General features: G+C 34.5%; 1 protein-coding gene across 3 annotated transcripts in view; it reads right to left on the bottom strand.

The window, feature by feature from the left end:
* Positions 1 to 13298, bottom strand: part of COL14A1 (collagen type XIV alpha 1 chain) — a 251199-nt gene that overhangs the window by 85368 nt on the left and 152533 nt on the right. For all 3 annotated transcript variants that reach the window (XM_033202599.1, XM_033202600.1, XM_033202601.1), the window contains exons 31-34: positions 13144 to 13282; positions 10704 to 10846; positions 9044 to 9153; positions 5605 to 5763 (exon numbers count right to left, since the gene is read on the bottom strand). In XM_033202599.1, the coding sequence (XP_033058490.1) occupies positions 5605 to 5763; positions 9044 to 9153; positions 10704 to 10846; positions 13144 to 13282 (551 nt within the window). The remainder of the gene's footprint in view (positions 1 to 5604; positions 5764 to 9043; positions 9154 to 10703; positions 10847 to 13143; positions 13283 to 13298) is intronic.

The raw sequence follows: 13298 nt of genomic DNA, 5'->3' as shown, positions 1-13298 counted from the left end.
GGAAGAAAAAGTTTGAATAATGTAACCATGTGTTGAAGGCTTAGTTGTGTTTGAGATTTAAATGGCATGCCCCATTTTCTTGTGGTATATTTTCCCAGTAAACTGATCTTTGATCTAACTTTTAAAATGCAGATAGCCCAATGTAATCTTACAATGCCATTTTGTCTGGGGACATTTATTAAATAGGTCCCATTATGACAGCATTGCATAGATTCAGCTAAGTCTGCAAATCATTTATCCATTAAGAAATTTTCCATTTCTGAGTAGAGCCTTCAGAGCAAAAACATTTTCACGAATGGAAAGACTTGCTTAAAGCAAAGGCCTTTCACAGGCCCCAGCATATATGAGGATTTCTCGAAGTTTTTCAAATAAACATCTACTACTTAACCACCTATAACAGTCTAATGTCTACAAACCTTTCGCTAGACTTCTGCCTTATGAAGTTATTGGGACTCTTAGGAGCTCAATTTATTTATTCCAGGGGTTGAATGCTTACTAAGTACTGAATGAAGCCAATATTATAATTTCAGGAATGTTACGTGGGCTGACTACTCTTTTGCAAGTTAAATGATGTCAGCAGCTTTTGTGAGTACAACAAATTTATTCATAATTGTTTGCACTTGTAATAGTTTAGATTCCTCAGCCTTTATTTAGGGACTTTTTTTTCCAAGGCACATTTCAGGGGATTGGTTGAAAGAGAAAAAAAAGCCTCTGGCTTTTATTCCAAAAGCAATGACATACATATTTGTGCAAATTATACAGGAGACAATACAAGATGGTATGTCAAAAGATCTCATATTTGAGTACCTTAAAATGCAAGATAGTGCAGCTCAAAATAAATAATACTTTAGCAAACTAATGCAAGAAGCAGCCCTCTTTTACTTTTGTAACTTTTTTGTAACTAACTGAAAATTATAAAAGATATATCTTTGCTAAAAAAAAAAAAAAAAAGAGGAAGAGACACAAAACCTCCCACTTTCACTTTTCATAATCTCTTTCACAGGAATACTTAGCCAATTACGAATGTTCGTTTTTCATTGTTAGACATTTTTTGTCTGGTTTAGCACAAAAGGCAAGTCACTTGGGGTCAAATGTTAGCATGAAAGTAAGTTGAGTCATTTTGATCTGTGAATGGGAATTAAAATGTACCTCTGGCTCCATTTTCCACTCAGTGCCAAATTTTATTCTCTGAATTTTTTTCTAACATACTATAAACAAATTCATAATTTGAAGTAAAGCTGTGCCTGAATTTATATAAATATTTAGAGAGCTTTATACTGCACAAGAATACTGGTGAAAGAGTACAGAGGAACTAAACCATTTTCTGTTTTTAATTTGATGTCCAACTTTTATCGACGCCATCACAAAACTAAGATTGTGCATTTACCACTTGTCAACTATTGAACTGATTGTTTTTAACTTGTTCTCAATCAATTTATTGAATTTAAGGGAAACCATGAAGGCACTGATTAAATTAGAAAATAAAAATTCATAACTATTGCACTCGTTGGTATTAATTAGAATTCTCAGGTATAGACACACTTGGGGGGTAGTTTTGATTACTTTGCTCTCAAGGTTGTAATTCAAATAATGGTAAATCTTGGAACCTGTCAATGAAAAGATAGGACATATAGTCTCTGGTACAAACCAAACTCCCTTCTCTGCCTTTATTCTCTAATTATCAGAGTCTGTCCTAATGGAATAAGCACTGGAATAAAAGGCAGATGACCTTATGGAAGTTGGATACAGTCTCTCATTTCACTACTCTCACTTTTTGAAAGGGGACCTGACCCTAGCTTCTTAAAGTCTCAGTTTCTCTATCTACAGAGTAGAGAAGACATAAGTATCTCTTTCAAGGATTATTACAGGATTAAACAAAATAATCCCAGGAAAGTACACACTGCCTAGCTCCTAGCAGAGATGTAATAACTAGTAGCTATCATCATAATTTTAAAAGCTTAAAATAGGTAATGCATGTGAAAATATACTATACTTTTTAGCAATTTAACAACACTTGTTTTCAAACAAGTGTTTGTAGAATCATCACCTAGTCTACTATTGATTTATATATAAAAGCTGTAACTCAGTGGCTAAAATGATAGGCAACTCCATTGCATAACTCATACGTCTCTGTTATTTGAACAGCAGGGAGCTAAACATATGCCAGTTGGATAATTACCTAAGTATTAGATTTGCAAAGGTAGAAGAAAGGCACTAAGAAATATGATTGTATGCCAGAAGCTCAAAACTTTTCTAGAATCATTTCATTAGGTACCAGAAAAGGCAGGAGAAACTTCTTAGGAGAAAAAGTTTGTAAAGGAGAAGCACAGTTGTTAAGTTTCATTCCACATGTTTTAGACAGCTAAGTTAAGCCTGCTTGTTAGGTTAGCCTCAGTAGAGACTATTACTGCCTATACAATCTTGCATTGCTGAACACCAGTTGATTTTATTAAGAACGTAATTTCTATTGAGTGGTTACTGTATCCTTAAACGCATTAATCTATCTTCCACTCAATTATGGTTTATAAAGAACATATTTTCTTTAAAGACTAAATTTTTAGACTCTTCCACCATCTGGCATATATTGAATAATTGTTGGATTTGGCAGGGAATGGAGACCTATAAGTTACTAATCTCTCTCATATAATAATTACTCCTAGAATAATCAAGAATTTGCAAAACACACATTCCCTTTTGCTGGATAGTAGAGTACAAATGTATATCAAGGTTAGATTGGCAGTCTATGATTTCTAAATTTAAAATTGAAAACTGAGACTTCTCTTACCTTGTACTAAAATGATTAAGTAATATCCCTCAAAAAGCAACTCTGAGTTTCCAATCACATTCTTGAGATCTAACCTAATACATTCATTTCAACATAATCAAATTCTTCAGTAAGTGGGCAGACTGAAAATCTAGTTAGTAATCCTTTGTAGACTTCTAGATTCAACAAATGCTATGACTTTTTTCCTACTAGCCTTACAAAGAACTCTTTAATTATTGACTTTGATAATTCTCCTTTGTCTACTATTAGTTGGAAGTAACCACAGAGAGTGCTCTGTTTAATTCCATTTCTCTCATTGCTAAAAGTAAAGATTGATTATCAGTAGGCCTGAAACTTGCAGGCATTTTCACTTTCAGAAAGAAATTGGTTGATATTTAGTTGGTCATATATTTGGAGCATAATTATTACATACAGTATAGTTTAAAATACAATTATACAACTATCATTGTGAAACATAATTATAAAATAATTAGGAGAGGGTACAATATATATTATTGGACTATTGTCAACATCACACATGGAATATATGCAAAACAAGATTTTTAGAAAAGATATAATACAATTTGAAACAGACAACGTTCTATTTAATTTCTATCAAATGTTTCTTGAGAACTTACTCTGTTCGTCAGTATTGATTAGACACTGTGGTGCAGGGTGGTTTAAAACAAAAACAATGACATGGTTTCTATTTTGAGGCATTTATAATCTGGTTAGAGGAGTGAAATGTAGATATATGAAAGAGAAAGAAAATGGTATGTGACTATCAATAATCAAGAGCTAGAAGTCTAGAAAAGGTGGGATGGAGGATGGAGAATGTGTTTTTGACTTTCTTCAATAATAATAGTTACTCTTCAGTGAACACCTACTAACTTTCAGGAATTTTATATTCGTTATTTCTAAAATTAAGAAAACATTAATAATAGTATGTGATCTAGACCCAGAATCTCATATACCTAGAAGGGTTTCTCTTTGTTTTTCTTTTGTTGTTGTTGATGTTTGTTTTGTTTTTTTGAGATTGAGTCTTGCTCTGTCGCCCAGGCTGGAGTGCAGTGGCACGATCTTAGCTCACTGCAACATCCACCTCTCGGGTTCAAGCAATTCTCCTGCCTCAGCCTCCCGAGTAGGTGGGACTACAGGCACGTGCCACCACACCTGGCTATTTTTTGGTATTTTTAGTAGAGATGAGGTTTCACCATGTTAGCAGGATGGTCTCGATCTCCTGACCTCGTGATCCACCCACCTCGGCCTCCCAAAGTGCTGAAATTACAGGTGTGAGGTACCACGCGAGGCCTGGTTTCTCTTTCTTAAATTAGAGTCAATTCATTCATCATCTAAGTATCCATCTATATATCCATTTATCCATACAAGATATTCTTAGTTTGATAATTCTGTGTTTTTATAAATTCCTTTATGTACTATCATAGGAGTATCTTCCATTAAGCAGAAGATGGTGTGTGTTTTAATTATCATGAAATGCCACACGTTAGGAGGAGACAACTTTTCAAAATCATGTAAACATTCCCAAAAGTCTCTTACTATAACTGAGAACAAGAGAGCCTTCCAAAGCTTTTACATTCTCTTTCCAAGCATCTAATCTGTAATTCTCCAAAGCAAAGTAGAAACGAAAGAACTTTTAAAGATCCTTCAACTGTAGGTGTTAAACTACTTAGCATCATCTACCTATCAAGGTCTGAAAGTATCAATGTACCCCTATACGTAAGGGGACACATTGCTACCATTCACTTCTACTGTTACCACAAAGATAAATGCTGCAAAATAGCAAAGTGCTCCAAAGTAAATCACTCTCTCACTCGGACTATTTCCTGTGTACTAAGTGAATGTTAGTGGAATTAGAATCATGGTCCTGTTTTATTTATTTGACATGGTATAGGATTTCATTTTTAAAAGATGATCTTCAGCTTTCAAAATCTTTGAGAACTACCAGCTCTTGTATAACTGGCTAATTTGACAGATCTATGAAAGTGGGAGACAATAGTAATCTATAATTATCTTGATTGTTCTATTACATAAGGGAAGTATAGATTAGAATAGTTGGGATTGTTTACAAGAATAAAATGCCTCACTAATTATAGAATGACTCAAATTAGACAATGCTGCTAATTAGCTGTGAATGAACAGTATTAACACAAAAAACTGTGTGCACTATTCTTTTCTTGTGGGTAATGAGTGATGGGAATGTGATTTCTTTGCCAACTGGAAGTCTCCCAGATTTAAATTCCATGTTGTAAGGTAAAAAAATATATTATCTTAGAATGGTATGGTACTTAATCACTAATAATTAAAGGGTAAACTTTACATTACTTTACAATACACTGTCCATAACCAAGAAAAAACCTAGTTTTAAAATGCCCAAATCTAACCCAAATAAGAGGCTTATGTCAATTTCCCATGTGTAATATTCACTAATTTTGTGTGGATTTGTATTTGCTTATATAAATGAGGCTTATTTACAGTTGTAATTCTTTTCTAAAAACCATTTATGCTCCAAACCATGTGATGAATATTTTACCATTTAAATTTTAAAATGCATTTAGAAAATAAACTAGCCTAAATCCTAATATATACTCCATATAATACAGCGGAAGCATACTACCACAAGCTTTGAATGTACATGTCTTAATTCTTTTAAAGAGGCCATTATCTATTTATCCATCCATCCATCCATCCATCCATCCATCCATCCATCCATTTATCCATTCCCCTTTTTGTTAAACCTTTCCCCTGGAAAATAGCTAATGTACTTTAAAAGAATTTCTCTCACTTAACAGTAACACAGCTTCATGTGTTTATTCACTTACCGGTGCAGAGTTTCCATCTAGTCCTCTTGATCGAACCATTTTCCCTAGTACTTCTACACCATCTGATGTGATATTAGCTGATGCATTTATTGCCTTCTCACCCACTTGCTTGCAGTCAATAACCAATTTGACCAAAGTGTCACTGACAACAATGTGTAGCTAGGTAAAAGTAAGATGTTTTAGGAGGTAAGAAACAGAAGGAAATATCAACCAAATTTGTATAATTGTATGATTCATCATTACAAAGTAAGAAAGAGAAGGAATTCTGTTACCATGTATTTTGCTAGAAGAGAAAATTTCCACTTTTATCATCTCCATGATTTTCCCACATTCAAGTACCATCTCTATTTTTATCTAATTAACACTTCTTTTTAAAGTGGCTTTGAAAGGATTCACTTTTTAAAGTCTGGCCTCACTCGAGAGCAATTGCATCTTTGAAATCACAGGACTGCTATACTAGCTATGCCTTTTCTGAATGCAAATTAACATAAACACAAAAATATTAAAATTTAAAATTCTTGTTGATATATCATCAACAATCATGCAAGGTACCATGAGTGGTTGGCAAACCACACTTTGAAAATATTTGTTTAATTTAGGATGAGGAAAGGGGATCTAGAATCTGAGGGGGAAGAAAGAATGCTTTCTGGTGAACTCAGGTTCAAATAAAATAAAGCTGTTTAGCTTAGTGTATCGTACAATTTCCACAAACTAGAATCTCAAGAATCTGGAGGTCCATGATCATATTTTCAGGAGTTGACACATTCTTTGTAAGGACTTGTAAAAGTCTGTCTTATTTAGCTGATAGTCAAAGTTAGGTATATTCTAGACGGACTAGATAACTATATTATGTCCAAGTTCTGCCATAAAATTTCAGTGCTTATATATGCATTTTAACTTATGATGGCGTCAGCCTCATAAGTACTATAATACTTGTTTTTGGCAGACTGATGAGCTAAAAGAGTGAAATTAATAGATAAATAATGATTTCACCCTAAGTAAAAGCCAAAAGAAGTTACAAATCTGTTTAAGGTAAGGTATAATGATAGTTCAAAGAAAAACTATCTTGGGCAATACAATCAAGGTTATGCGGTGAAATTAATAGGCAAATAATGGTTTCACCCTAAGTAAAAGCCAAAAGAAGTTACAAATCTGTTTAAGGTAAGGTATCATGGTAGTTCAAAAAAAAATTATCTTGGGCAATACAATCAAGGTTATGGGAGTTATAGTAGCTACCAGTGTATTCACATTGTCAGCAGAGGTTGAATGTCAATGAAATAATGTCCTCTTTCATATTAAGATAGTGTTACTTTTAATTTTACTGGTTTTGTTCAACTTCATTTTTGTTTCATTGTTGTATATAAGTTGAAAGCACATGGACTTACACCAATTTTTACTGCATGTTTCCTTTAAGTTAGATCATGATACAAATAATGTAAGTCAACATTGGGACTCTTGAGAATCCTTCTCCTTCAAAAAGGAATTAACTATTGCCCAAGTATAGAATCACTGATGGAATAAACCCCACCACATTCCTTGCTTCTTATTAACATCTCTGTTACGATCATTTACTAGAGTATAATTCAACTCGTACGTGTTTTTGAGCCGTAGAACACTTTCCATTACTATAGATTACAGCTAGAAAACCTAGCTTCTAGTACCCCTGCCTTAAGAATCGTTAACTTGTGGGGACTTATTCACATGCTTAAGTTCTATTTTTTTTTTTACAAAAGGAGATAATGAAAATTTTTCAGATATTTTGCTTCTTTGGTTGCACTTAAGTGCCCATGTATATAATTAAAGCTTTTTGAAAGAGACCTTGGGCCCACACTTCATAGTCAAAGTGTAAAAAATAAAACTAACTGAAAATCAATGAGAAATTAAGGTAAAGTATTCATTCATTTAGAAGTCTATGAACAAATAGAATTTGATTTCTACAAACTGAATTTGCATTGAGATATTCTGTTAATAGGTCTATTATAAAGTATTTTGTCACATGAGAAGCCCTTTTTTGAATTTTTTCCTCGTTTGACTTTTTGGCTTTATTAACACTTAGAGGGAAGTCATCCTTCATATAACTTTAAAAAATGTGAAGGTTTATAAATTTCAAATCAATTTTTAATGAAGCTCACTTCTTGACTTCTTCTGGTAAGGAAATAAAGCTTAACCTTCACCTAAGACTTACAAAGGATTCTTTGGAATGAGAATTACAAGTTCATGCCTAAAATGTGGGCTAAAATGATGATGTTTCTTTTAACACTCATGAATCTCAAATGCTTTTCATCTCTCATACAATTTTTCTTTTTAGTATTTTGCAATACACTGTCCATAACCAAGAAAATAAACATGCCAAGAGGAATTTGATGATTAAACAATGTTAAGTCCTAAGAGCTGCTAATGGGACCACTTTGAGCCATGAACTAATAAATCTCCACCTGTATCTCATGTGCTTTTCAGATACCTTTTCTTCTGGTAGTACAGCCCTATTAAACAGGAAAAAAAAGTAAGTGTGGTTTTTTGTTTGTTTGTTTATTTTATTTTATTTTTTTTAGCAACTGTTCTTACGCAATTGTGTGGTATGCAATTACAATGTTCAAAACCACAAAAAGTAGCAAAGTTGCATAAATTAGATTGATTTGACCGCATTCTAGGCCATGAGACAGGAGCCAAGAAAATTGCTTTGCAGCATCCCTTCTCTCACTTTAAAAGGGCAGTAAGGGCCTGGTTAGGAAGCAAAGCATTTTTCTACACCACCTAGCAAATGCTCTGCTCATCCTGCAGTATAGTGCTGTATTTTATTCAAATACAAAGGAAGCAGTAGATGTTGGTAACTGTCCACCCCAGTGATCACCACAGGTAAGTGTTTCTGAGAAGCAAATGTTAAGGAACATAGTTCTACCACAAGTGATGAGTTATTAAAATAATGACAAGTAAACTTAGGTTTTACAAAGTTTTTCCACAGGGTACCTGTTATGATGACAGTGATGGGTTGTATTTGTATATATGTAAAAGTATCAGTGCAATCAGTTATCTCTGTCTGCACATTTTAAGTAATGATTCAGTGGATTGTGCTTTCATCTGCACTGGTAGATAGCTAGTTGTACCAGCTAGACCAGCAATCTTTTCTACATCGCACCTAATGTAGCAAATGAACAACTGTCCACTTGGTAACACCGTATCCTTAACTACAATTTTCCTCAAAGAAGAAAGTGGCCCCCTTATTTTCTGGAGTGCCTGACCAAAAACAAAAAAAAATGCACATTTCAGGGTCCTCTCTCAGATCTACCAAATCCCAATCTCTGGGTATTGTTAACAATCACAAAGGTTAATTCTCACTGCAGTTGAAATTTGAGATCCAAAGCCCTGTGGAATTTTTTTTAAATGGCTTTGTTGAATAGCAAACAGAATGAAGAATATATGCATACACAGCATTACTGACCTTGTGAAAGCTTCCATAAAAAATTTTCCTAATTTCAGGTCCTTCGAAAGTAACAGTTTGAAAATCCCCACTCTGGTCATAGTTGAAATATGTTAGAGTTTTCCCACCATCTATTTAAAGAAAAAAAAAATATTTTAGAAATAATTAAAGTAGGTGAATTTTTTTTTCTAAAATTCAACACAAAACAAAATAATGCATCTATTGTTTTGAAACTGTATTTAGAATGATGTAATGGGTAAGGAAGTAATCTACAGTCCCCAGGTTGCTGCAGACTCTTAGTTGGTTACATGAACTGATTTAGCCACGTGGTGATGACAGTGAGGCAAAGACTCCCACGCATACTCTTCCTCTGTACTTCCTTGCCCAGACTCTCATCCCCATCACTCTCTTGGGAGAAACTGTCCAAGGGCTGGGAGTAGAGGCAGACACAGCTACTTTAAGTTTATCAAATCTTAAAGAATAGAAACCAGGCTCTTTGTCTTTTTAACCCACTGCAGCAACCAACTTTCCTAGGATGTGCAAATTATGCCACCCAAGATATTTCATTTATTACGAACAAACAAGCAAAAATTTTCTAATCTTAAATTCTTCCTATTACAAGGAATATTTTATTATTTAAAAGACAGGAATATTTTTCTAATTCATTCCTGTGCTACAAATTAATTCCTCTGTTTTCAAAAGGAGCAAGCTAGTCTTAATCATTTTGAGAAAATTCTTCATTTTCAAGTCCCGGGTATATATGGAGTTAGTAACATATATCCTTTCAATCTACAGCTTTTCCTTAGTTTTAATATCAATGCAAAATGCTTCCGCAGTATCATATTTAGTTGTTGATTAGTTTCCATGTACTGAAAAATCCTTTTACAAATACTAGTCAGAAATAAGCTTAATACTTTCCTTATCTGAATGTCTGACCTAGCACCTAGTAATAGTCTCCAAATTTTGGTTCCTAGGTTCACTGGAATCCTAAACTAAAACTAGATATAGAAAACTCAGTAATATTAACCAAAAACTTGATCTGCTTAAGTGATCATCATGTACAACATCCAAGAGCACGAGGTTAAGAAGTTTCTTTCATTGGTTCTTCCTCAACTTTCCAACCTCCAAATATTGGCATTTCCCAGCCTCCAGACCTATTCTCTGCTCTTTCTAGACTCATTTTCTAGATGATCCCACCCAGTCTCATGGCTTATATAGCAAAGACACACAACTTTCAAATGTATATCTCCATCCCAGAATTCTTTCTAAATATGCTGCTGTCAATCTGACATCCTCTCTGGAACATCAAATATGTATCTCACATTTATCATATCTATGTCCAAAAAATGAACTGTAATCCCACCCTTCCCATTGACCCTCCAAGGACCTTGCTCTTTCTGTAGTTTTTCCTTTCCCAGTAAAAATTGCTTTTCTCTCTTCTCCTTCCTCACTACTGCATGCCAGGTCTAGCGTTGGCACAAAATAGGAACTCAAGAAATATTTGTTGAAAGAATGAGAAAATAAATGGATAAATCAACTGCTATATAATTCATTGTTTAGTATTTACACATCACATAAGATTAGCGAGTTACTCTGTAATATACACAAACAGGCGAAATGGCGTGCCACATACATTACTCATACATTTATGTGTGAATGTGATCTCAATAAATATACTTACTGTCTAAAATAACCCCAACCAATGGGTCAGAATTTTTATTTAAAATCTCCCAAAGAGCAAATGGCTCCTGTGGAGTGTCAGGAAGAATCCGGAATAGAAAACTGATTGTGTAGTCGGAGGGCAATCCTTCCGGATGCATGTACCTGAACATAGAAAGAAAACCATGTTTGATTGTATCCTTCCTCAAAAAAGTTACTCCTTTGATTATAAAGCAAATACATTTTCATTACACAAGATTTGGAAAAACAGAAAAGACCACCATTAACACCAACTAGATCACTGTTGTAGGGATCTAATTTAGTAAATAACGTGTGCATTTGTCCAATTTATATCAGTTTGTCCTTTTCTTTTCTTAGCACCATTTAATAGCCATTTTCCATTTCCTTAAATATTTTTAAGAGCATGATATTTCATGGCTGTGCAATCTTCTCTTGTTTGGCTATTTTATCACTTACCTAATCAATCGCTTCTCACTGAACATTTTAGTAGTGTCAAAGGTTTTCATATAATAAACAATGTTGATCTATTATCCTTTTGTAAAACATAACTTATGACATTATCACTTTCCACTACATGTTGTAGTCAATTACATTCCCATCTGTGTTGCACTATCCAGATCCACCTTCAAAAATTAAGGGTACATTACCCCTGGTCCTGGGAGTATTGTCTGCAGACAGGTTGCAGACACCAATCCCCCTCCAGAAATTTTCTTGGCTGAAAAAGGATGCCTCTCCCAAGGTCATGCCACCTTATTAGGAAACCTGTTTTCAATGACTGGTCATTGAGGAAGTAGAAGGACCTGAACCCCTGAACCCAATGGGAGACAGATCTGAGAGGCCATACCATTTTCAGAACTCCTCTGGATGGCTGGAGGGTTTTACTGAGATTCTTCACAGCTTGACTTCTCCCTCTTGGCCTATCCTGAGTCCTGCTGTTCCCTTCCATGAGGGAACACCCTCACCAACTTCCCACATACTAATCTCTGCTGGAAAATCTGCTTCCTGAAGAGCCCAACCTAAAATATCACCTTGTCTCTCTTTCTAACAACTAATGTTAGGTTTACTCATTTACTTTTTAAATCTTCCTCCAAGCAAAAAAATACAGCCCTTTACATGTGGTAGGAACTCCATAATAGTTATTAATTGAATAAATAAATGTGCAAATTTAGTATGCACTTGAAAAATGAAAGTTTGGTTTGCATAGATAAAAATAAATATTCATTTATTTATATATTCATTAATTCATTTGTCCATTCAATAAGTATTTTTTGAATGCCAACTATATGCCAGACATTGTAACAGACATTTAAGATGCATCAGCAAATAAACTGACAAAGGTCCTGTGATGGTAAATTTTAGGTTTCAACTTGACTGGATTAAGGAATATCTAGAAACCTGGTAAAGCATTGTTTTGGAGTATATCTGTGAGGGTGTTTTCAGAGGAGATTAGCGTGCAAGTCTGAGTGAACTAGGTGGGGGAGATCCACCCTCAATGTGGACAGACACCATATAATTTGCTGGGGATCCAGAGATAAAAACAAGAATAAGGCAAATGTGTCTATAAAGTAGCTAAATAATACGATTTTTACATAAACCTGATTACTACTCTTCAACTTTCTAGAGTTGCTGTTGTGACTGTCTCAAAGATAAAAACCATTTGAACCATATAGCACTATCATGAAATGGTTCAGGGTCTGGGCACTGGAGCTTGATTGCTGGATATAAATTTCAACATTGCCATTTAACTATGCGAGCTCACTCAAGTCATTTAGCTTCTTTGTGTTTCTGATTCATTATCTGTAAAATTTAGATAATAATGAAATCTACTTTCATAGAGGTGTTTGGAGGTTTGAGTGAGTTGGTGTACATACGCATTTAGAAAGATGGCTGGTAGTAGTGCTCATAAGTATCAACTTTTTTTTTTTTTTTTTTTAAGACAGGGTCTTGCTCTTTCACCAAAGCTGAGGTGCAGTGGTGGGATCATGGCACACTGCAGCTTCAACTTCCTGGGCTCAAGCAATCCTCCCACCTGTCTCCAGAGTAGTTGGGACTACAGGTGCACACCACAATGCCCAGCTAATTTTTTTTTTTACTTTTATTTTTTTGTAGAGACTCTCATTTTGTTGCCCAGGCTGCTCTCAAACTTTTGGCCTCAAGTGATCCTCCCACCTTGGCCTCCCAAAGCATTAGGATTACAGGAATGAGCCACAGCACTCAGCAATCATTTTTATACGTTGTCACAGATCAGCAGATGCTAAAGTTCAATCCGCATTATGTGTGAGTCTGGTGTTTTTAAACAAAGAAACGTAAATATCATCTACTCTAAACATTGTAGAAAATCCTAGCAGGGACTATTACACCATATTTCAAGTTGACATCATTTTCACAGTGAGATATAATAAACATAAGATCGACTTTAAAATCTTGCAATGGAAACATACCTGGTTGGCTGGGAAACCAGGGCATCTTTATGGAGTTGGTAACATGGAAACACATTGAAAGTACCAGGCTCCATAGAAACCCCTTCCACTGATGAAAAATCTTTTTCAACCAAACCAAACATTTCCATCATTTTAAATCCTAAAAAAAAAAAATG

The sequence above is a fragment of the Trachypithecus francoisi genome, unplaced genomic scaffold, assembly GCF_009764315.1.
Source record: "Trachypithecus francoisi isolate TF-2019V2 unplaced genomic scaffold, Tfra_2.0 Lachesis_group7, whole genome shotgun sequence".
NCBI lineage: Eukaryota > Metazoa > Chordata > Mammalia > Primates > Cercopithecidae > Trachypithecus > Trachypithecus francoisi.
Note: the sequence above shows the minus strand (reverse complement) of the source record. Positions and strands in the feature narration are given on the sequence as shown.